At 42.1% G+C, this 26,329-nt stretch overlaps 1 protein-coding gene across 1 annotated transcript in view; it reads right to left on the bottom strand.

Moving 5' to 3' along the window:
* Nucleotides 1–26,082, bottom strand: part of KPNA3 (karyopherin subunit alpha 3) — a 54,431-nt gene extending 28,349 nt beyond the window's left edge. The window contains exons 1-2 of the mRNA XM_075086423.1: nt 25,788–26,082; nt 4,933–4,977 (exon numbers count right to left, since the gene is read on the bottom strand). Of these exons, the coding sequence (XP_074942524.1) occupies nt 4,933–4,977; nt 25,788–25,874 (132 nt within the window). The 5' untranslated portion in view covers nt 25,875–26,082. The remainder of the gene's footprint in view (nt 1–4,932; nt 4,978–25,787) is intronic.
* Between the last annotated feature and the right edge of the window lie 247 nt (nt 26,083–26,329).

The following is a 26,329-nucleotide window of genomic DNA, read 5'->3' as shown; positions in this document are numbered from 1 at the left end:
TCAGTCTCTCTGTGACTGTTTTTTTTAAAGTTGGTGGACATACGCCAAAAAAAATATACTTTAAAGTGAATGAAAAGCTATACATTCACACGGTACTGGAAAAGATAACTGAAGTAAGTTTTACTATCCTGAACCTGAAAATGTGGATTTTTTTTTTTCCTTTTGCATTCTCACACTTCCCATGAATCAGAAAAAGTTTTTTCCCACCCTAGCTCTCCCAGCAAGATGAAGACAAGACTCCTTTCTTCAGGGCTCACTATTTTATTTAGGAGCTACTATGGTCATAAGCAATCTTCTTTAAGAAAGACCAGAGGACGGACAGCAAGTACAGTATGCCAGAGAAACTAGTAAAAAAAGACATATGCCCATGGCTTCTTACTCCACCACTTGTTTAGCAAATAATTGCTTTGCCTTGCATCAGACTTAATTGGCAATTAGAGCTTTCATGAGCTCATGTCTATGAGCTCTCCGAGGCAGCTGAGTTTGCTAAGAAAGTAAAAAATAAACCTTGTGAGAGACATATCCTGGAAGTTTTTAGGATTCCAGTCAGCAGGCCTTAAAGAAGCACAGGATCCTCTGTTTCTGCTGAGGTTAGGAGTGTTAAGGCATCTAACTCAATGACCATAGCATTGACCTGGCTAAGGACTACATTTCTTAAAGCACAGAAGTGGCCTAAGTCAAGCTTCCTCCTCATAGGAAGCCAAACACCTAGAACCAAAGGATCTCTCTCAGCAATGGAGTTACAGGCTTCATTTAGGTATAGAACCTTAAACTGAATCCTAACCATTACTCACCCACCGCACTCCCCTTTAGACAGAGACTAATCAGCTAGGTTAGCCAGTGTCCCTGTTCCTAATAGAGCAGCCTTCGGGTTTCTGTGATGCTGAAATTAAGTGATAAGCATCCTAAATCAGACTTTGCCAGATGCTACACCGAAGTTTAAATTCTAAATCCTGAGACAAGACTCCATCACCAAAACTGACAGTTACCTTGTCTGTCTGGAAAGAGAGATGGCTACTTTTTAAGCTCTTAGGCCCACTGCTGTACTAACAATGTAGCCAGAGACCAAGACCATCCTTCCAGAAGTGCAGTAGGTCCACTCCCAAAATACGTAAAGCACCTGTTCAGCAAGGCCAATATGGAATCAGAAAAGGGCACCTGACCATCAGCAGCATCATCTGACTGGCTTATGCTGCCAACCCATGCCTTGGCCAGGATTCTGCCAGACGACTGTTACCCTTTTATGTCAGAGATAGCTTTGTTAGCTCAGTTCCTAATCAAATAAGAAGTGAATGGGAAGGGGGGGGGGGGGGGGGAAGAAAAAAAGTAATTTTTTTTCTGATTAAGAGCTGTGGTGAGGTGTGAAGATAGTTAATAGAGATAACATTCTTGAAACTTAGAATGTGTTGCAAATGCACCTTGATGTCTGTAATCTCAAAAGAATTTATACCTTACACTAATGCATGTGGAAATTGTTTACTACTGTTCAAAGCTGTGATTTTTTTATTTATGCCATCTTACAAAACAGAGGTGTAAGCAACTTTCAGATCCATTCATTTACTATTTATACAACAGTTGATTCAAAAGACAAACCCATGACTATGTCATGCTTCAACTGTACAGATCAAGAATATGCTCAATTTGCCTATTTTCTTCAAAAGCCACGTGTACGCTCAGCATCTGGATATCTGGGATAAGAGGAAGATACCCCTCTGTTTTGAAGGGGCACTGGTGGATTAATAAGGTCATGCCAACACAAACATTTCCTGAATTTTGCATACTCATGCTCAGGTAGCAGTGTTAGCTATAAAGGTGAAGAGCAACACAAGGATATTACAGCTTATCCTTTCCACTGGTGGAGCCTAATAAAATAGCGTAGAATCACAGTATGGTTTGGGTTGGAAGGGACCTTTAGAGGTCATCTAGTCCAACCTCCCTGCAGTGAGCAGAGACGTCTTCAACTAGATCCGGTTGCTCAGAGCCCCGTCCAACCTGACCTTCAATGTTTCCAGGGATGGGGAATCTACCACCTCTCTGGGCAACCTGTGCCAGTGTTTCACCACCCTCATCATAAAAAATTTCTTCCTTGTATCTGAATCTACCCTCTTTTAGTTTAAAACCATTACCTCTTACCCTGTGACAACACGGTGTGCTAAAAAGTCTGCCCCCATCTTTCTCACAAGCCCCCTTTAAGTACTGAAAAGCCACAGCAAGGTCTCCCTGTAGCTTCCTCTTGTCCAGGCTGAACAAATATATCTGTTTACATTTCAGTCCCAATTCTGTACCAGAAGCAATGGCTGCACATCTGCCACAGAGTTCCCACAGCAAACCAGTTGCCCACCAGCACCAGTTCAGTTGCTGCAAACCAACAACTCTGCCACATAGTGAATCTCTTATTAAAGCAGATTTCTTCTGGTCTCTGCAGTGGAAGATGTTCAGCAAACACTCCAGAAGAACACAGCTTCCTGTGTTTGAGAGTTCTGCAGCTGCTGTTCACTCCTGATTTACAGCCTGACCTACATCCAGAACTTAGGCTTCTCTAAGTGTGCAACTGATCTGTGCATGTGCAGTTTTCAGTAAAAGTAACCAGCAGCTCAAAGGCTTCCTCTTCCTCATTTTCGCACACATATTACCAGCACATATAAGATTCCTTCCACAAAGACAATCCATTGCCTTGTCTTAAGAATTTACCTTGCTCCTCACCATGCTTCTGTAATAGAACGGCCTTGAAATTGTGACCTGTTACAAAAACCAATTATGAGAATTAAAATTCTCGCTTTGCACTGCAAAGGTCTCTCCAGAGACTCCACTGGAATGCTCGCATGCATTCTCACCATTTAACCAGATGCATGTGAATACGCTGCACTAGCGAAGTAATCTTTTACAGCACTGCTTTGCTAGCAGGCACAGGCTGTCCAAGTGCTATGAGTGGCTCTACCCAGTGCAGACTGCAGTTATAGAGCAAGCTTTACGCTGAGTCAACACATGAGTTCTGAACAGAGAGGACCTCTAACATGTAAGCATAAACTTCAACTGCTGATAATTCAGATACCAAAAATTAATTACCTGAATCTCACTTTAAGCAAAAACTGGCTAATTTCATTTTTCACTTGGTATCTGCCACTGTATGTAAGAGTAGCTCTCTCCACACCTCGGTCACCTGCCAGGACTGGTGAGGCCATGGACAGCTTAAGCTACACAACACATTCAGACCTGTTCAGCTAGTTTCTTTGACTGGGAAAATATGAAAGCATTCAACAATTTTTAGATGAGACATCATGCTCCTGTAAGTACTAAGATTATTTTTTTCCCAGTCATCTGGGTCCAATTAGGTTTCTTCAACTAAGCCTTATAGTCTCAGGATGAATCTTACAAATATTTATTTTTATATTGTCATGAGATATGTAAGTTTTCCTATAAGACCTGAAAAAATGGGGGAAAAAAAGTCTTTTTTTAAGAGTAGCAGAAGGATCCCAGGAAAATACTAGCACAAGATTTTTGGTAGCTCCTACACAATTCAGGTGGTAAGTGCAGACAAAATTTCTCAAAAACAAGTCAAACTGATTTCTATCAACATAACTTATACTTACAAACCCTTCACTTTGATTTTAGCAAGGCTTGTCTTTTCTCTTGGTTTACAAATAATGAAAAAAATTTAGATTAAATTGGGGGTGTGTGCATTCCTAAGCAAGCACCACTCAGACTGTCAATGATTCAACTGGCAAACTGGACAGAAGCATCAAATGGGAGACACAAAGGAGCTTGGTCTATATCTAGAATATTCAAAGCACACACTTCCATCAAGTCATTAATGAACATATTATAAAACATGGGTGACACCAAGCCAGGGAGGCTTTGAAGCCAACTGGGGAACAGAATGGGAATGCAAGTTAAAAAGTCTCAAAAAGCAGATGCAATTCAAAAGACAAGAATCTACCATGTTTAAAACTTCTGCATTTATTTAACTACACAAATAGAGAATGTAAACAACTACCCTCGCTTTGCAGTACTGTACGAAGTGTCTGAAGGATATAAACGGATCACAGACTGAGTGCGAGTCAACAACATACTCAATATAAATAGGGATACTGTGTTAAGAATTGTTTTCACTGTCCCATTTAAACCTCAGACGTGGCCTGCATGCTTCCAGACTTCCACACTTCCAGAAGGATACAGGCAATTTGAATCTGAGGAGCAGCAACAGTCAAGGAAAGGATGAAGAACTGAATTTGTCTTAACAGGATAAAATTAAAGGGGCTGGTATCAGACCTCAAATATATTGAACGTACCCAAAGGCAGATAAAAGTTTACTCCTTGCCTTCACACATATTGCCCAAGAGTAGTTTAGTTTGTGAAAATGTCCACTAGCACCAAGCCCTTAAGGTGCCTAGAAAAGCTGTTGAAGTATTATGAACAACAAGGGTGTAACAAATCCTGTGTTTAGGCGGAGCACTGAACTAGATCACCTCTGATGGACACGACCTTCCTAGCTACATTGGCATTTACCCAACATAACCAAAATCTGACCCTAAAATTAACTCGCTCTACAGCACAGAAGCAGTAATTTCCAGAAAACAAAATACAAGAACATCCACACCTTCTAAATGCTAAAATTCATCCTTTTCCCATTTGGAGACTTTAAACATTCAAACAGCTAACAGCTTCATTGCAATAACATGAAAACTGGTACAGAAATTGAATATGGATTATTTCCAAGCAATACAATGGAGTAAAGCAGTGCTGTTCTTGCTGTACTGAGCTTAAGGAGGTGGAGAGTAAAACTAACATTAGAATCTGCAGTTAGTAGTCTACAAATTTGCAACTCTTATGTAAGTCTGGGGCCATAAAGCAAAGCATATGGTAAAATATTTAGCTAGGACATCAGAATATTATCAGCAAAGTAATACAGTTGATAAACAAAAGCAGACTCACCTTCCGCAATTCAATTGTAACTTCATTTCTGTGTCTTCTCATAGTCTGTAAATAAAAAATAGAAAAGATTTGTATGTAAACAAAGAAGTATTTTGTTTTGGTCTCAGTTGTTTCTAGGTCAAAAGTGAGCTATTTATCAAAAAGATAAGGAAAACAGTGTGTATAATTCATAACAATCTTTCCTAGCAGGATGCACGAGTTGGTTTTTGGGTTTTGTTTTGGTCTTTGAAAATTATACACCTTACAGAAAGTTTTGCCATAAACCACAATAAGTGTCCCAAAGGCAGAAAACATTTACTTCCCCATGGATTTTCACTGTAGCGACTCTCCAGGTGTTTTACGTGCACACCAAAAGCAGCAGTAAATACAGGTTAGACAGTCTCTCATTCACATACGATCACAGTCACAACTTACAACACATAACTGATGCCAGTTATATTTCCATCCCCAGAGAGGTGATGGAGCAGTTCATCCTGGAAGACATCTCCAGGCATGTAGAAGACAAGAAGTTTGTCAGAAATAGTCAGCATGGATTCACCATGGGGAGATCATGCTTGACCAACCTGATAGCCTTCTATGATGGCATGACTGGCTGGGTCGACAAAGAGAGAGCAGTGGATATTGTCTATCTTGACCTCAGTAAGGCATTTGACACTGTCTCCCATAGCATCCTCACAGGCAAGCTAAGGAGGTGTGGGTTGGATGAGTGGACAGTGAGGTGGATTGAGAACTGGCTCAACAACAGAACTCAGAAGGTCATGATCAATGGCGCAGAGTCTGGATAGAGGCCTGTCACTAGCGGTGTTCCCCAGGGGTCTGTGCTGGGACCAGTCCTGTTTAATATATTCATCAATGACCTGGATAACAGGATAGAGTGTAACCTCAGCAAATTTGCTCATGACACCAATCTGGGAGGAGTGGCTGATACGCCAGAAGGCTGTGCTGCCACCCAGCAAGACCTGGACAGGCTGGAGAGCTGGGCCGAGGGGAACCTCATGAAATTCAACAAGAGCAAGTGCAAGGTCCTGCACCTGGGGAGGAACAACCCTATGCACCAGTACAGGCTGGGGGCTGACCTTCGGGAAAGCAGCTCTGTTAAGAAGGACCTGGGAGTGCTGGTGGACAACAAGCTGACCATGAGCCAGCAATGTGCCCTTGTGGCCAAGGCCGCCAACAATATCCTGGGCTGCCTTAAAAAGAGTGTGGCCAGCAGATTGAGAGAGGTTATCCTCCCCCTCTACTCTGCCCTGGTGAGACCACATTTGGAGTACTGTGTCCAGTTTTGGGCCCCCCAGTTTGAGAAGGACAGGGAACTGCTCAAGCAAGACCAGTGGAAAGCTACCAAGATGATCAGGGCACTGGAGCATCTCCCATATGAGGAAAGGCTGAGAGACTGGGGTTTGTTCTGCCTGGAGAAGAGAAGACCGAGGGGGGTATCTCATCAATACCTATAAATATCTAAAGGGTGGGTGTCAGGACGATGGGATTAGACTCTTTTCAGTAGTGCCCAATGACAGGACAAGGGGCAATGGGCACAAGTTGGAACACAGGCAGTTCCAGCTAAACATGAGAAAAAACTTCTTTCCTGTGAGGGTGACACAGCAGCAGAACAGGCTGCCCAGGGAGGTTGTGGAGTCTCCTTCTCTGGGAAACATTCAAAACCCACCGGGATGTGTTCCTGTGCCCCTGCTCTAGATGTCCCTGCCTAAGCAGGGGAGTGGACAAGATGACCCCCAGAGGTGCCTTCCAACTCCTACCATTCTGTGATTCTGTGATCTGGCCAAAATCAACGAGTGACAGAAGATGACTGAGCTCAATTCAAACAAAACAGAATAGGTTTGTGGCAAAAGGAAACAAAGTACAGTGGCACTGAGTCTACTTAGGATCTATAGCTTAAACACTGTAAAGGAAAACCAGCCCATAAATATCTCAGGTCCTTTAAGATACTGGGCACTCAGGACACATTCCCTACAAAGCTGCTATACCTCTTTGCTAAAAGAAATCAAAAGATAGAGAAAGAACAATTTTAGCCTAGCAAAGGCAATCTCCCTAGGTTCATTTTACAACCAGTGGAAAAGACATGTACCATCAGAATGCAATTCAAAGAAAATCAGGACTAGATGACCGCTAGCAGCCTAGAAAGATCACCCACGCTAACTAAAATTAGCCTTTTAAAATACTTTCTATGTCCTATCCTTGCTACTGACCTTCACTGCTACTATCACGTTCCTTTTGAGTTAGGGCAAATAACTTCCCTAAACTTCAAAGTAGCAGTGAAAATCAGCAATACAGAGACAACATCAGCACTCCCCATCATCCATCGGTAGAAATACCAAACATGCTAAAACTCAAACACAGGTAAATGAAATGAGCAGATATCACACCAGGAACCTATACAGGACACAGTTTCAGTGCTTAGAACATTACCTTACCTTCACTGTTCTCAACCAGTTTGCACAGCAGCGTTCTTTTAATTATTTTAGGTTGACTTGAAAGTAAGGAAAGCTTGTCTTCCTGTCCACTGCTCAATTAACCAATTCACTCAAGTAATCACAGACACAATTCTCCTTTGACATCTAGAGCATCTACCAGAGCTACACTTTCTTCCCCACCTTGTTATTTTGCTAAACCGTTTGATTCTATGACCATCTGAGCCTGCTGCAAAAGCTCAGTATGATAGAACTGGTTTGCTGAGAAACGGGACAACATTGGGGAGGTAGGGAACTCTAAAAGTCACTGTATGTAACTAGCTAGACCAGTTATTCAAGTTCCTTGTTATATTAGAATTTTATATTTGAATTATCTTAAAAACTGTGTCAAATGCAAGGGCACCAAATAGCCTAAAAATGTTTTTCAATACTTCTTTCCCGTAGTAACTCATTTCAATGGAAAAACGTAGTTTGAAAAGGCTGTCTTAGGTTTCTGCTATAAAACCTCCTTTTCTTAATCATTCTGAATATGCTAGACACCAAAGTCCTTTACAGAACTTCCCATTAGTAATACTGCCCCACCTCCCTCTAAAATCTAATTTTTTATTCCTACTTATCTTAAATTTTAAGGGGTATCCCATCACATGGCAAATCAGCCGAGTGTCCATTAGCATTTTCTCCCCAAAATCCAGTACTAAGATTTGAAATCTTAGCAATTTAATTGATGCAAGGCACACTTAAATTTGATCCCTAATTACAATTTACTCCTACATTTTTTCATTTACCTATGTGATAATGCTCTGGAGTATTTCCTATTGAGCAGAAAACTCAGACCAAATCTTAAGCTCTTTAGGGTACAGCAATAACATTTCCCACCCACCATTCTTCGGGAAGCAAGGCAGACCTAAGAAAGACTAAGTTGTGTTCAACAGTTGTGCAGCTTAATATTTCTGGTTTAGGTGCAGTCCCAGGCAAGGCATTACTATTCATTTCATCAATTTACTCTAAAACCTTCTCTAACAATGCTTTGACTAAAGACAGTTACTCAGAGTCACCCATCCATAAAGGCTCTACTGGGAAGACTCTAAGCTTCTTTCCAAAGGCAAATAATTCACTCAGCTTTTCAATTAGGGTTTTCGCTTTGTTTCATATTTCCATTATTTCAGCCCCACTGATCCTACCCTATTATAATCCTGCCTTAATATTTTTACTAGGTTTTTTTTGCTTTTACCAATCTGATCTTCAAAATATTTGACTACTCCGTTAAACTTTTTCATTTAACATGCAAGATTCTCCCATCTTGTACTCATTTAGAGAGCTACCACTCTTGAGAAAGATTCTTCAAAAAAGGTTATCAATTACATGGACATTTTTGCTGACTGGTTTTCTGAGCTTTAATACTCTTCTTAAGGGAATCTCCATAGTACCTGAATCTTACCCTTTTAGCTGTTCTTTTGTATTTCCTTTTAAACTTATTATATCTAGCTTCTCTTTCAAGAGAAGCTCTGGTACGTTTTTTTTTTTTTTCCTTCCTCCTTTAAAAGGCAGAAAAGGCAGTACTCACCACAGCCAACAACATTCTGGCTTGTATCAGGAACAGTGCAGCCAGTAGGAGTAGGGAAGTGATTGTACCCCTGTACTCGGCACTGGTGAGGCCACACCTCAAATACTGTGTTCAGTTTTTGGTCTCTCAGTACAAGGACATTGACATGCTGGAGTGTGTCCAGAGAAGGGCAACAAAGCTGGTGAAGGGTCTGGAGAGCAAGTCTGACGAGGAGCAGCTGAGGGAGCTGGGGGTGTTTAGCCTGGAGAAGAGGAGGCTGAGGGGAGGACTTATTGCTCTCTACAGCTACCTGAAAGGAGGTTGTAGCAAGCTGGGTGTTGGTCTGTTCTCCCAGGTAACAAACAACAGGAGAAGGAAGAAATGGCCTCAAGCTGTGTCAGGGGAGGTTTAGATTGGATATTAGGAGAAATTTCTTCACTGAAAGAGCGGTCAGGCATTGGAACAGGCTGCCCAGAGAGGTGGTGGAGTCACTGTCCCTGTAGGTATTTAAAACACATGTAGACGTGGCACTTCAGGGCATGGTTTAAGAGATGTGGTGGTGTTGGGTTGATGGTTGGACTTGATGATCTTAGAGGTCTTTTACAACCTTAACGATTCTATGATTCTATTCTAAGTCCAGAATTGATTCTGCATTCACAGAGCAAGGACGTTGATAACCGGGTCTATCACTTAGCCTTAACTTCACAGAACTGATGAGTGTTACCTGGCCTCGACTGAACTAAGGGCTCCCAGTCTTGCAGAGTCTCATCTTGGCACAGCATCTTTAAAGATTCAGCGTGTCAGGGTCACCAAGATCATCCAAGAATCAGTAGTATGGTGTTAGGACTAGAGTCTTCCTAGAGGTACGTGGGATTGACATTCCCAAAGAGCCGATGGCAAAATCTGGCAGTTAAACTTGGCTGCCATGGTTGGATCGTGACCAGTGCTCTCAGCTAGATGTATGCTGACATTATTTCTAACCTGATAATACTAGCGTTCCACTTCAAGTCTCTGACATAGGAGATGACCATTATATACCAATATATTTAAGACCAAGAATTCCACTTAATACACATCAGTTGTTGCAATTATAGACTGTACGTGAAAAACATGTATGCTCAAATTTTATTCCCCAAAAAACAGACTTAAGCGATAGAGTTCATTTTTGTCTTGACTTCACATAAAAAGTAGTTTTTTCATAAAATGTAGGTAAGAAGCTTGCATTTCAGATGATGCATTTTAGAAATACAGCACCTTCCTAGAGACTAAGAAATAAGCATACTACAATCCAACAGCATACAAAAGAAGCAGTCTTAAGCACTAAAGCAAGCTTCCCCTTAAGCAAGCATTACTGCTATATGCGGAACACCACTTTTACACTACCTGCAAACCACAGCACATGGGGATCTGATAGGGATTTACAAGGGATTTATACAGTAGTGGAAAGGTTAAACATTTTCCCCAGCTAACACAGGTCAGCCAAAACAGAGACGAGCCCAAATTATCCTGCAACTTAACTTCATGGATTCATTACCAGCTTTCAGGCTGGGATGACAACCATCTGCTAAAGCCTATATATCCAACACTAGCTGAAGCCTAGCAAGGTGTTACCAATGGATCTAATACAGTGTTTGACATTCACAGAATCTGATTACGGTCACTTCTCAGCTTCATGTACTCAAAGAATTAACTTCATGTCACACTGAAACAGCACATCTCTAAACTACACCCAAGACAAATCTGAACTGATTCACTGAATAAAATCAGACCCCAAATCTCAGAAAGGGAAAACTCAGCATCGGCAAAGTCCTACAAATCACAAAAGTGATGACAGTTTATTTCCGCAGAATCTGAACCGTGAGGCTGCTCCTAAACACAAGGACCATACGCAAGGTGCAGAAAGTAAAATTGAGTAACTATCAGTCAGCATGTACTATTAAGAAACAAGAACATACAACACTTACCAAGTTGAGCTACAACATACATTACATCAATTGTTACATGTGACTCAAGTCAGACTTAAGTTCATAAGGCTTTTGCATCAAGAGATGTCTTCTCCCCAGCTCACCATCTGTGAAGAACAATTACTTACCAATGTGTTTGACAGGCATAACCACAGTAATGCACCAAGTGGTGTAAGTCTTATTACAAGTCAAAAGTAGATGTTTAGCGGTATCAGTGTTCTCAATTTCTGAATACTCTTCCAAAACGTCAGATACAAAGCATTGCATGTCAAGAATCTCTCCCTAACACCTTTCACTTGAAAGAAAAATAATCCCTCCTTCCCACGAAGTATCAAAACTAAAATTCATTTCATATGCCAATAAAGAAAATCACTACACACATTAGGGCTGTTTTGTTAAGAGCTTCACGAGACCCTTGTTTCACAGTCTTTGTGAGTCTTTGTCTCACAAAACACAAGAGGTTTAAGAGACACTAGACCTTGAAAACAAAGCAAGCCTCACGTCAATGTCCAAAATAAGGCTTCAAAGAATGCCACAGTCCCTGTAAAACTGCCTTTGACACATTCAATGGGCAGAAGCAACACAGAATACAGCCATCCTCATCAGACCAGTGTTTCAGCTCTGGTATCTCTCTTCCAACAAGAAGGTGACAAGAAACTCAAAGCTCTATTTCAGAGCCACCTGTGGAGAAGGGAAATGCCTTCCTGATTTTTCAGCTGATATTTGGTTTATGACAGAACACAAAACTGCACACAAAACTCTCGATATCAAAAAGCAATGGCTAAAGATAACCCTGTGAAATCCTGAATTATCAGTATAACAGTAACCCTTACCACCAGGAACATTCGAAGAATTATTTTTAGAGTGACTAAACATCTGGGACCTTCTGGCTGCCCCAATCAGGCAAACTTCACAAGTACCACTTGCAAAGCCCTGTACAAAGATGCACTAGATGCTCCCTACATGTTAAAGAGCAAGTATCACTGCTGTAACACTACCACTTGATGTCTTATGGCCTACGCACACCTTTCTGGCAAACAAACAAACAAAAATTACTTTGAAGTTTTGAATAGCATTGAGATTCTAAGGAGAAAATTAAGTCTAGCAAGCTTCTCTGGCTTCTTTAGCCTTTGTTTAACATTAAAAAAAAACAAAAAAAAGCACAGACACAAAAACCCATGCTTAGCTGCATAATACATTAAACTACCTGAAAAGGCAACAAATATAGCTTCTGTAAACTAAGAAAAACTTCCAAGGACTCCCAAAACCAGTCGGTTGTACTTAACGTACATCAGAGGAAGACAACATTTTCCAAAACTCTCTCTAGCAAATACATAATGTAATGTGCTTTTTCCTGGGAAAAAAATAACACAACTCAGAGCCCTACCAAAGTTATATAAGACTACAAGAAGAAAAATTCAGGCTAATTCAAAACAACATAATCACATCTGAGACAAAGCAGTCAGAACAGTCCTTTTATTTATGAAGGACCAACTGAAAACATTGGTACTGCTTTATGCAAGTTAGATCTCATTCACAATGAAATATGGGAGCTAGTCTTAGGGTTTATGTTAATTTGAAATTTCTACTTCATATCTAAAAATCAATTTTAATTGATTATAAGCACTTTAAAGTCCCTTAAGTATATCACTTTCAGAGACAAGAAATTCTGGATACTTGATAAGATTACTTCATTCCCAGTTACAGTACAAATCAGAAAACCAAAACTATTTAAATGTATGAATTACACAACTAGTGAGAAGCTCAAGCCATTACATTCCTTTTGTTATGCTAGGATAAAGATTTCTTAAATGAAATTAAAAATTAAGTTTTATGTATAAGGTATTTAATAACATACACTCTCTGTACAGAAAAAATAATCAAATCCTGCAAGAGTAAGTGGAATGAATTTTAAACATATTAACCATTTTTAGCTACACTAATTGTGTCAGAAGGAAGATTAAAGTATAGTCATCATTTAATGACTAAAAATCTACCTACCGTTGTAGCAACGAGATGTGGAGCTCAGTGTGGTTCACCCAGACTAGCCACCTCATTAAGTGGGGTACCTGAGGAGTGTCATCTTTTAATCAACACATGTACACCACTTCCACTTCAACAGGAGCAAGTCCAGAAAGCATCATCAATGCAGAGGCAGGAAAGAGATGGTTTTATGCCAGCCAGCATATCAATATTGCTAGCACGGCTGGCCTGCCAGCTGCCCCACAAGCAGCTAGCTGGCAGCCTGCTCTCCTGCAGGCTGGCCACCATGGATCAGCCTCCAGCTAGCCCATGGAAGTGGGAAAGCCAGGCTCATCTAGGCAAGACGAACACCACACACCAATGTCAGTTTATGCTATTCTGTATATACCAAAGTTCCTGAAAATGTATCTTTTGTAAGATGTACATTTAGTTGCTTTTAAAGATTTGACTAGTAAGTGGAAAAAGAGCGAACGAATTCACTCACTGATTCTAATTTCTCTGCATCTACAAACTTCATTAAAAGATAACTGGTCATTTAAATTATTTCTGCTCTTGCCTCTCAACATTACAAGAACCGGTCTCAGAAAACCCAAAGATACGTGCTTACAGGAAAGAGCTACCCTGAATACATGGCTGGGAGAGTAAAGTAGCTTGATTAAACATACAGGGTACCCAAAGAGCTTAGCATTTGCAAGTCAATTCCAGACTACTTCCACCTGCCTAACTGAAAGGAAAAAAAAAAACTGGCCCAGTTCCAACAGCTGGACTGGATTTAACTAATACCTCCCCTCTCGCATATGAGTATACCCTAGAGTATACTTTGAATACTTTATAACATATATGTGGGTGCAATACAGCAGAAGAAGGTGTTTGCATTGATGAAGTAAACACTGTTCTTCCCTAGAAATCACTTTACTAGTCTTTATTCCTTATTCCTTCTCTGACACCTTTTACCGAGCATGAAATACTGCAATGCACATGAAAATGCAGAAACCTCAGGAGCTGGGCTGGCTTTGGGCAGAAAAAAATATTCAAGTGCTTCTTTGTATACAACAGTTGAGATAATTAAGTTTGTCAGCCGCCTATCTTTGGTTAACGTTAGAAGTTACATATTCCATATTTGCATAGGAAGATGATTTGTAAGTATGTGTAAAGTATGCATGTTAGTATGTAGTATTTGTTACTATGTGTAAAGTTGAGGCTTAGACTGACGATATGGTTCTACTTGTTCTGGTACAGCTGGCGTCAGCCAAAAACAAAGGGACAAAGGGACACTGATAGAAGGGGATACTGCTCTTCTACCTGTCCACACTTTCAAAGTGCATATAGCTTGCTCCAAGAACTGCAAGCAAATCACGATACATGAAGGAAAATTCTGGGACTACTAAATCAGAATTCTGGGACAACATCACGATGGTCTGAATATAAATATTTAATCACAAGTGAAAGGACTAAAATCCTGACAGGTTTAGTCCTTTAGTTACAGGCACCATGGATTACTACCCAGACCTTTTTTTCACCACAGTGTATGTTCTAGGCAGACTCTTCCCCACACTCAATTCTGAGGTGTACCTAATTACCAAGTACTCCCATAAAGCTCCAAACTGACCTTTTAAGAAAAACAGTGACTTTTTTCAGTCATATAGACTACAGAGTTAGAACAACTTAACCTGTGGCTTTGTTATCAAGGCTCCATATTAAATTATGCTGACCCAGTTAGAAAGGCAGGCAGGGGGCATGGATTCCACAGTACAAGCAACAGATCTACCAAAGCAGCCACACAGACGTACAATGTGCCTGTACCCTGAACCTGAGACTCCAAGAGAGTTTAATTTCATTTGATTACTGTTTGACTCGAAAGATACTTGCTCCTCTTTTAGAATGTTTCCCTATTATTTTGCAGAAAGTATTAGAATTTGTTTCAGATTCTGTGTGCTGCAGAACCGTAATACTATGAAGTTTCTTTTTGGCTTGTAACCTTTAACACAGTACTAGATACATTATGGCATAAAATACAGTAGTGTAAATACTGTGCTCTGCTCCTAATCTGTCTGGGACTCGTGTTCCTCAGGGTTAATAAAGGCCACTGAAGGAAAACTAGTACTTTTGCAGTGGGAGCTGCCACACTTTTTTTTTAATCCCCAGTTTGGGGCCCTTAAAAAGAATGCCAGCTGCTTTTCATTAGCCAGTCTGTGGCAAGATAATTCAAGTATCTGAACCTGGCTAGTCTCAGCAAACTGGATGCATGAGATATCCACTGTGACTCTTAGTGATGGGTAATGACTCACTGAAGTCAGACATGCATGGCAATATGGAAAGCCACAAGCCTCCAATTATTGTTGCTCATGGTGTTGACTCACCTGAAAGCTCCATGGAAGCAGGCAAAGCTGCCCATCCACATTATCTACTTCTACTGCTCCAAAAGATCTTGGCAGAAAAGCAACTGCCAAGTTTATTCCGTACCAGCTATTCTGTGAGCATATGCTCTGAGGTCCCGATATCCTCTTTGCATTTGTTTAACTTGCATATTGAGCTACTACCAGCAAAGAAGTGAGATGTGAGCACTCATGTTTTAATTTCCATATACCAATTACCCAGTTTACAAGTACAGACATATCAAACAATCCTCAGGAGACTGGACCTGAAGCAATTTAGTTGGCTGCATTCAACACAAACTGCATCAATGTTGAAAGACACAAAGCAGTCCAGGATACAATCAACATGTTATCTGCTGTTTTAATACAGAATAAAAGAGCTGGAATTCTCTATTCAACATCAAAACTTAACCGGGGGAAGAAAGAACATAATCTAGTAGATTTCCAGTTACTGCTGTTGTGTGAATCAAGGACATAACACCTAGTCAAAAGCTTTACAGCATTTCCATTCAGATGTAGATCTTAACACTGTTAATCACACCTTTACTGACATCACACCAGAGACCGCAATGCAGCCATGTGGGCTCCACCTGAAGTCAAGCTTAAGTTTCCCACGTAATCCCACAGCACCCCAAGCTAACTCATGACAGCACAACAGTCAGCCTGTGCAGACCAACAGGCAGACACGGCAAGGATCACCAACTAATTCAAAGTATTTGTTTTGTTCTGTGCTCCTAACAGGGCAAGGAACCTGTGCACGTAGTGTTCCAGAGCGGTGGCAATGCAGCCGCTGCTATCTCCACCTTGACAAGGGCCCACCTTGCAGAACTTAACTGCAGAGTTTGGCCATTTATGCTACAGCCGAGAAGAAACTACTGGTCTGAAGGATACCTGTATCAAGTGTTTCTTCTTTCCCTGTTCTTTTTGGAAACAGAATTTATAATGTGAATACAGTGATATGCCAAATAAGCACTAAGAACAGTGGATAGCCGAGATAGGTGAATAGGAATCACTTGTAATTAGGCTTTTTTAAAAGGTTAGAAGATTAAGGCTTCTTGACACACTCTAAATACATACAAGAATTTGAAATTTAGTACAGTTTTGTTACAGCAATCTGGTTTTGTCAGTACACAAATTTCTGTTCAGATGTATGAACACTAAAAAGATACATTATTTTCCTGTATTGCATGAACAGCATAGTAGATGCTTTAGAATCTCCTAGAAGTTTATCCTCTCCTTGAGGGAGAGCAAGCGAAGCACCTACATGACTCCTTGGTCTCTCCCAAGGCATGACACCACCTCTGTCCTCTCCTAGAATTTCTAAGCAAGTGTCCCTTGCATTCCCTTGCCAAGGAGGGAAAGGACACTGACCTGTCTGTTCAAGCAGAACAGTTGATTGCCATTGCAAAAGAGCAGGAGTCCCTTTTTTCTTTTTCTACAGTCTAGAAAACCCCAATTCAGAGGGATAGGTTCACTTTTTCCCTATCAGATGTTACCAGAAACCAAATCCACCACTTCTAATGCCATACTTCAAAGCCAAAATACCATCTTCGCTTGTGTAGAGGACAAAAAAAACCCAGAAAACAGCAGAGCAAAACCAAAATGACTGTTCATAGTAACTAGGTGCAAACATCAGACTAAAATTTTCATCTTTAGATCAGCATAAAGACTTAAAATAAATTGTTTTAAATGTAAAAGCTTTTATAAAACTGTACATAACCACTTTCAAGAATCTAATTACAAAATTAAGTGTTTGGTCAGAAAGGCCTCACAGGCTTCTGGGGCAAATGCCATAGAAGACCAGACATTCTTAAGCTTGCTAAATATTTATTCTAGTTTCCCCTAGGAAGAAAAAAAAAAACATTAAAAAGAAAACCTACTAGGCTAAATAGTAGCCAGGCACCTTCTTGTGCAATCTATGTTTGAACAAAGACACTCCCTTTTCAGATACTTAAATAGTCTTCAGCTGTAATACCGAAGTATCTCAGACAATCATTCTACGATTCTATGATGTATTTACAAGGACCTCCCTGGGAAGTGTGGAAAAAGTCCTATTATTCCATCTATAAAATGAGAAACAATAATTGCAATTTGCATACATTCACAGAGTGCCATGAAAAAACAACAAATCAAGTCCCTAGAGAGCTAGTCTATATTCAGCCACAGCTAGCTTTTTTGGTATAATATTACATGGTTCAAATGAAATCAGATTTTTTTTCTATTTTCTGAAAGATATAATCAAAAGGCAAATAAAGATTGAACATGTGCTAGCTGCCTAATTAAATCTATGAAGAGATCATTCTGCTCAAGATGCAAGAGAAAACAATAAACCCAGCTGACAACCCAGGAAGAAGATGGAGCATTAAGAATTAGAAAATACACTCCAGCAACATCCCATGATCTTTTATGAACCCTGTCAGCAACCCTTCTGACTTAATCATTTCAGTATCATGAATTCTAGATGCTTCCTCCTCACTTTTTAACATAAGAGCGCTGATTCCATGTTTCTGCATTTGAACATTTTCAGTATTGTAATTCTCTCCTTAAGCATACCTTCAGTTTCTCAAAACTCTTATTTTTACGTCCTTCCGTAAAAAGAGTATTGGCTAGCCCTAAGAAGTCGCTTAGACCACCAGAAGTGATCTGGTTTTGATGGACAAGAACCAATACAAAACTCCTTCGAACCTCACAGCTATAGGGCCTGCTAAAACACAGGTCACACTGAGCACAGAGGAACAGTGGGCCATAACCCTACTGGCAGTGGGCATAGGAAGAGGGTATTGCCAGATTCTGATCTGCCACTGGCAGCTTGGGATGCTCAAAGGCACCATCACATTGATTGCCTGTGTCAGCACTCCTTAAATATCTCTTACTGTCTGGAAGGTTGCTCTTTACTGATGTTTGTTCAGTGTTATGAACGCTACCCATTACCAGCCTACGTTCTTGCACCCCTGACCAACAGTGGTTAACGGGACCCTGCTGACTCCTAGCAGGGCTCTCTCATTTCAGGATTCTCTCTTGATGTTGAAAGCCTTCTATATCTAGCTGCAAGTCAGATTTTTGGTGCAGAGAAATCACTACCACTGACTTTGCATCTAACATTTGTGTGCATGAAAAGCAAGAGACCCTGACACCAAACAGCTGTGTGCAAAGACAGTATCTGCTGGTTAGGGTGACCTTAGCTTACCTGAGACACCCAACATTTCTCTGCATAATTTCATCAACTTTCTGATTTACACTGTAGCTGACTGAGAAAAAGCAAGGACTAGGACATTCTGAGAACTGCAGACCTGAAATCTCAACAGTGCACCTGGCCAGGAATCACTTACTGCATCTCTGAAAACCTGGACACAAATCACCTCAGCACCCTGTCTGACCACCTCCTAACCACCTTCTCCTCATGCAGACCAGCTTTGACTATGTTTCAATCTAGCAAGTTTGCCATGGGCCTTGAGTACTCATTAAAATAAGTCTCCATCAAGGCTAACACGTCAAACTGAGGAAGCCATTTCTTCAGGTTGATTTTGCAAATCACATATTCTATCACTACCTCCAAAGCCCACCTGTTACTGAATCTGACAATAACCAAGGTTAAAAATGCACACGAAAATATCCTCAGCTGGTCAGACATGACAGAATATGAGGAAGACGAGTCATTCAGTAATAGGTGTTTGAACAGGGAAGATATTTTTGTCTCCTGGTCTGCAGTCATTCATACAGTATGTATTTTAATGTGGTACTTGCTGTATTTATTAAACACACACACAAAATGAAGTTTAAAACTGACTGTAACCTTTGCTTAACCTGAGAAAGGAGACTAGTGTCAGCCGACCCAGAAGAAATTATATGGAGTTTCCCCAGCAAATTTAACGGCGTCAATCTGACTGTGAAGGAATAACAATCCAACAGTTAAATATCACTAGACAAGGTATACTTTCTCCCCTTCACACTGACCTCTTTGAGCCAGCACTGGTCTTCTCCAGGCGTGAAGGGCTGGCTCAGGAAGCTAAGGGAATAGAAAATTGAAGAAACATGAAGAGCTTTGCAACTAGTCCACTCCAAGAGGCAGACATTTCTGATGCAGGACTAACTTTTTAGAAGAAACTAGCTCTTTTGACTACCCTTGTCAAATTTTGTGACATGGAATGCAAAGCCCACAGCTTCTGCTATTACAGAAGTAATCAGGAACACCAATTCAGTATCAGAGTTTGGCAGCACTGGGTATTTTGGAAAAAATTGGTAGACTATTCTTGGCAAATACATAGGTTTTACATTTATTTTTCATTTGAAGTCTGTTCACTTGGCAATTTGTCTTTACTACTTGACGACATGCCCCATCAGCTTCAACCAGTTCATTGCTGCTTCTAGCCTAATCTTATAAATTAGATGCCTCATTCCACTTCCAATTCTACAATAAATACAAATCTGATCACTCATTTGTAGCTGCTACAACCTCATAATCGCCATCTTTTCAGATAAGAGTTGTAGAGGGCAAAACGTCCTGCTTGGATTTATGCTGAACTGCACAAATATTATGAAAACCTCAAGGAGTTTATGTAAAAATACTTAAAGAGCTCTTAAGAGTAGTATAACAGTTACACTGCTACCAACTTTGACTAGACATTGTCAGTTTACAAGTTAAAAATCAATCCTTTCGTAGAAGAAGCTTTAGAGATACCAGAGCAACTGCTGTATGTTAAAAATACACAAGAATGAAGAAAAGTCAATTCTGTAATTACAGGAAGATTAGCTAAGGCTTGGTATATTGCAACAACAAACAGCAATAATTGGGCCCCAATGCAGCCAACACAGATCCCAATCAGCCTATGAAGGTTATGCTCATTATGAGATGCCATCTCCAAATTGTTTTCTCCACAGGTATTTCTGAAACAAACAAAGATTTCCTAAGGTATCTGTGTCTTTAAACGTTTTAAAATGCAATGCATTCAACTGATTTTGAACTTCACACAGAAAATCTAAGACATATAAGTGGACTTCTAAAGTGCTTTCTGCCAAGAGTCACAGACATTTCACAGCATTGTACTATTGCAGACTAACTAAAGTTTGGAGAATTCTGTAGCGATAGCAACTGAGGAGGCTTCCCACATCTACCTCTTACTTCCTACCCACATTATTCTTTCCAAGGTAGAAACATGTACACCTGTATTCTCCCAAGAGGTCACTGGCCTGAAAGGCTAATAAAGAAGCTGCAGGAGTCAGAGCTTAGAAACCCTGCATGAGAGTATTGGATCTTATATTAAATCCAGTCCCCAACAGGAAGCTACCTGACACCTGTGTTTTAACCAGTGAGGCTATTAAGAGGGTTTGGGTCCACAGTACCCTAAACCAACCGCTACAGCCCTAGTGCTTTCCATCTCTTCTTTTACCAGTATCTGCTCCTGTGAAAGCAAAGTGAAAGGCAACAAGCTGACCAACCTGTAAAAGTGAGCTCCTGAAAAACTGGATTGCTGTAAAGTAGCTGGAAGTAACAGGCTTTCTGGGACTGCTACAAGCCTTATTTGCTTCATGTAGCGTTTGAGGGGAGTACAGGGAGACAGCAAAAACACTAGGCAGTCCACAGAACAGTATCAAGAAATAAGCTGGTAGCCACATGTCTGCTCATCCGTTAACACTGTGCAGCTATGGTACCTCCACTGCAATAAGCCTTTGACAGGAACACAGCTTTAAGTCAACCTATACCTTTCTCAGATGCCCAGAAACTGTACAGATATCGACTCCCCAGAATGATATACCTCTGCTTGCAAAAAAATCTGTGGCAGCATGACAGAAAAACGTGAATAAATTCAAGCATCCTCAAGAACTAGATCCATGCTGTTAGCAAAGTGGCAACGGTAAATATACTGAAGCTGCCAGGGCCAGTAATGGAAATCTAGGCTAAGCCCAGTTTCTTCCTCTGCCTCATCTGGGATCAGGATGGCGAAAGTATTTACAGAATAAATATGGATCCTTCAAAGTCTGTGGACCCAAACATGATACAGACCAAAGGGTGATATAATTTCCCCCAGAAAAACATAACTGGGGAAAAGACATCAGTGGCCAGGACCTCTGAAGCTTAAAATCAAACAGAGTAGGAATAGATGAAAGATGACAGAGTAGCCTTGTCTCCTTTTGGTAAACAGCCTTAAACAAATTTCAGGAGGTGAATCCTATGGACTAAACAACAGAAGTTCAAGGACTTCTACTTTTTTGACTGATGATTAGGGGTATGATGAGTATACAAAAAGGAAATTTTAACTCCAGTCATTGAAGTGTTTTTACAGAAAGTTGTTTAGGTTGTAATGCACTAACTCCTCACTAGATTTTGGGTTGGGGTTTTTTTGTGGGTTTTTTTTGTTTTGTTTGTTTTTAATTGAGTGCACATGGAGCTTTACTTTTGATGCATAATGCATTTTGCCAATTACCTGACCACATAATCTCATTGCACCACACACAAAAGTAACAGTAAGTCATGCAGACAGACCTACAAATTATAACATCTCCTCTCACCATGAATTTTTCCTCAGTTTTAGTCAGGGATGCTGACTAATCCCAACCACAAGAAATGGGCTGAATTGTTTGGTCTGTCATCTTAAACATCAGAACAGTGAGCCAACATATGGGTGCCTGCTATTGTAATAAAGAATAAGTAACATTTCTAGTCCAAGAAGTTGAAGAAGTAAAAAAAGTCTAAGAATGATGCTACTCGACAAAGAATGAAGCTGAAGAACTGCAAACAGAAAAATCAGAAGGTTCAGATTTGGTCTTCTAAAAGCTAGGTTAGCTGAGATGTCAATATAAACAAATAAATGCAGCAGTTACAAGGGGTATTATGAGTTAAGTGATTGCAACTGTTTAATCTTGTCATGTAAAGCCTCAATTGTATTGGAATAATCAGTGCTATATATTTAGAAGAAACACGCTGAGACTTGATACTACGTGCCTATGATCAATACAGGAAACCTTCCTCTTCATACATGGGACAATTTAAAAAGCACTTTCACATCTCTGAAGAATATAAAATGAAGAAGGTTGTGAGGAGAAACTGTTCTGGCAGTTCTTCCAGATGAAGCCACCAGTGTCTTGGCTCCTTATCACTCAGATCTGCAGGTTCAGGTTAGCTCTGCCTGCTGCTAATCACATGTCAGTACCTATAAAAATAGAAGAGTCTCACTAATAAAAGCAAGAACACAAACTCAAGTGAGTAACGCTTCGTTTCTGGCACTTGATTTTGCTATTATTCCTTTTGGGGGCCAAATACTTTTTGGAAGTATTAATACCTCAAAATCAGAAACCCAGTTCTATATACACAACTCTACCTCCTTAACAGAGGAAGACAGCAAAAAGGTAAGCAGCTTCCACCCAAGCCTGAAACTAGGAAAAGAGGGAACCTGTGCAGGTCAAGGATTCAGAAGCTTTGACTTATGCTCAACAGATCCATTTCTTTGCTCTTTGAAAAGAAGCACAGTGAGAAGCTGCATGGGATACTGAGGTCTGTCTAAACATAAAACAGAAGTACTTACTCATCTGTTGTTTACCTTGAAGTTGCATTAACAAAAAGCAAAGACAATTATACAGCCTAGCAAACCCAGTAATAAAATATGAGTTAACTGCAAATTAAAGGAGTAAGTATTTTGGTCTGCCAGAAGAGTCTGCACCCAGAGGGGATCAATAATAACTCATCAGTATTTATTGGAAGCCAAAGGAAGATTACTAAAGAATGTATTCAAACCTGATGAGTTCAAAGGCAGCAACTGTCTCCAGGCAGAAGGTGACTCAAACGCCACTGTGTTCAAACTGAACTTGACAGCATACGGCTTTGAATATTTTAGATTCTCCAAAGGATATAATCTAGATATCAGACTCCATCATCCTAACCACTTACTTTCTCATTGGTGGAACTTGACAAAATGCGTAGATGCAGATCGACGCCAACAATAGCAGTGATTCTTCCTGGTTTCCGAAGTTAAGTAGAGAAAATTGGAGGCAGAATCTCTATTTAAAACTCCTTATTGCAGAACAGGGATAAAACAAGTGTATTTTATTGCTGACAGTTGGGAATTATGTACAATATTTGATTTAGAAAAGAAACATTCTGTGGAGAACTGATAACTTTCAAACTGTCCAACCAGGAGGTCAGTCTGCATAGCACTTCTCAAGAGAAGCACAGTAAGTAACGGCAATTATATAGCTCTGCTGTGCTCCTTCATTTTCCACTACAAACTTAACTTACACTGTTTCACTTCTGGAGACTTTGGGTTACATAAAGTTTACTTAGACAGGTAATTCTAACATGAACTTCTAATTAAGTACCATGATCAGAAAAGATTTAAAAAAAAAGTGTAGTAGAAAATTTCAGACATTTAATACAGACTGTTTTGAAAGATGGTGACACGTTTCTAATCTTTTACAGCCCTTTAAATGAATCTAAATTTCATTTTAGCATATCTCCACAGCTATACAACTTTTACATGCTTCTGTGTTTCATCTGTTTGTTGCCCCCAAAAGAAGGACACTTCTTAGATTTTTAACCCCTTTCAAAAGCCTGGATGAAAGCTTTAACCACATGAACATTGTTGGAGCTATCTGCCAAGCAGCCTTAACTCAGCCACAAAAGGAAGTCAGTCAGCATGCTGGAAGATAACCCTAGAGGATATACTTCTCCATAACAGCAAATACCCTACTCCAAAATAATTACTCCCCTTCAGGAAGAAACGAGAGCTCAGCTACCTTAGCTGGTGTGCTATAACTAATTTCAGTAAAGCTTAGGCAGTCAATTCCCCTCTTCCCCCCCACAGAGGCAGATATTTAATTCCCCTCGTCTTGGGCATGCTATAATATAAGCAAGTATGGATGACAGATCAGTTCACACTAGGCATGAACATACCTAACCTTTCCCTGTTTAGCGCTCTGATGGATTCAGGCCAGTGACTGAGAAAGCAGCAACAAAGCCAGTAACCAATACGGGGAGATGAGACAAGGACAAAATGAATGAGGAGCAGCAGGAAGAGTCTCACTGGATGAGAAGGGGAAAGAGAAACCCACCACGCCTCCTCCTTACCCTGAAAAGCAACTGCTAAACAGAAGGATGGGCAATTTTTAGTTACTTTCTAACATTGACTAATGTTAGCCAGAAGTGTTGAAGTTATCATACTCCTTACGTACAATATTTTCTGTGAGAAAGATTCACTGCCACCAAGTTAAACAAAAATTAAGACTAGTTTGCACCGTGAATGTCATCTTAAAGACACTGCTGCTGCTAAGCCTGACCTGCATAAAATCGTCTCCACCCAAACAATAGCAGCAGAGGTGCGAGTTCCGCTAAAATACAAAACGTGCTTTCAAAGGGCTAAAATTCCAGCCCTACTGATTATAGAAGTGAAATTAAATTATAATATCAACTGAAGCGTGGAAAACACCCTCAGGTGAAGCCAAAGTAATCCGACACATATTTAGGTTTTCACCCTAGCGAATCCTAATCCGATTTCAATCCTAGCCTGATTTCAGATCAGCTCCCTCCCCCTTCCTTTCCTATTACAGAAACTTAAAGACAAGATCTGGGATTTCCTCCCTTTTTAATTGTGGCTAGAATGGAAGATGTCTCCCAGTAACAACACACAGATTCAGAAGACCTTCGGAATACCACCAGGGAATAAGCTTCTCATCACCCAGCGTCTCTCAAATTCGGGGGAGTAAAGTATTACCCCACAAGCCTTAATAAAGCACCACGCTCCCTCTCGATTTAGATGGAGACGCCCAGCAGGCGATTACTTATGTGCCTACTAGCATTAAGAAAGAGAAAAAAAAAAAAGAAGGTTGATTTAAAGCAGCGCAGGGAGCAAAATCGGCCAGCACTGTAAAAAGGCTGACCGGAGCTCCCCTGGCCGGAGGATGGGATCTGCCGGTGGGAGCGGCCCCGAGCAGCAGCACAGGCCTCCCTGCGCGGCAGGCAGCGGCACGGCGGGGCCGGGCAGCCCCTTCGCCCCAGCGGAGGGGCTATTACCGCCCAGAGGGGCTGGCACAAAGGCGGCCGGCACCATTGTCCGCCCCATCCGAGCCCCGGGCCCGCCGAGCCCGGGGGCGGGGAGGGAGAGAAGGGGGGGCGGCCGGGGTGGGCGAGGGGAGCGCTGCGGGGGGAAGACGAGAGGGAACTGGAGGCGGTGGAGGGGATGCATCCCGCCGGCCCTGCCGGGCCCTCCTGCACCCCGGGGAGGTGGGGGGCGGGGGGGAGGACGCGGCGGGGCCCACACGCCGGGGCTGCGATCGGCCCGGCCGCGCCAACCCTTCCCCCCGCCGCCGCCGCCTCCTCCGCCCCCCGCCGGCCGCGCCCGCATGACGGAGGGGAAAAAAAGGAAAAAAAAAAAGAAAAAAAAGACACACACAAAAAAAGACCCAACCCCCCCCCCGCGGGTGTTTTCCCCGCCGCCACCACCCGTCCCGGGCGGCCGCTCCTCGCCTCCTTCCCGCCGCCCGCCGGCGGCGCGGCCAGGCCCCAGCCCCGGCCCCTCCTCTCGCACCCGGCGGAGGCCGGGCCCGTCCGGGGCCCCGCCGATCCTGCACTTACCTCCACGTCGCGGCCCTTGTTCTTGAAGCTTTTGATACGATGGTTCTCCAGGCCGGCGGCGGCAGCGGCGGCGGCGTTCTCGGCCATGGCGGCGGCGGCTCCCAGCTCCTGCGAGGCGGCTCCGGCGGCGGCGGCTCCCGGCGGCTCGCGCGAGGGGGGCGGGGGGAAGCGGGACGCTCCGTGACGAGCGCGAAGGGGGAGGGGGAGGAGAGGGGGAACGGGGGAGGGGGGCCGAGGGCGCGCGCCGTTGCTGAGTGACGGGGCGAGCGGCCGCCAAGCGCACGTGACGCGAGCTCCACCAATAGCGGCGCGGCCCTCCCGCTTACGCCCAGCCCCCCCGCGTGACGAACCGGAGGAGAGGGGGGAGACACACGCCGCGCTCCCCGCCCCGCCGCGCGGTGCATTCCGGGGTGTGTAGTCCCGGCGGTCGGCGGCCCCGCACGTGGAGCCGGCGGGAGGGAGCCCTGCAGGGCAGGGCGGGGCGGAGCGGGGCGGGGACGTCGCTGGCCCCGCGCCGCTATTCGGGACTGCCCGGGCCCGGT

The sequence above is a fragment of the Phalacrocorax aristotelis genome, chromosome 1 (assembly GCF_949628215.1).
Source record: "Phalacrocorax aristotelis chromosome 1, bGulAri2.1, whole genome shotgun sequence".
NCBI classification, from domain to species: domain Eukaryota; kingdom Metazoa; phylum Chordata; class Aves; order Suliformes; family Phalacrocoracidae; genus Phalacrocorax; species Phalacrocorax aristotelis.
Note: the sequence above shows the minus strand (reverse complement) of the source record. Positions and strands in the feature narration are given on the sequence as shown.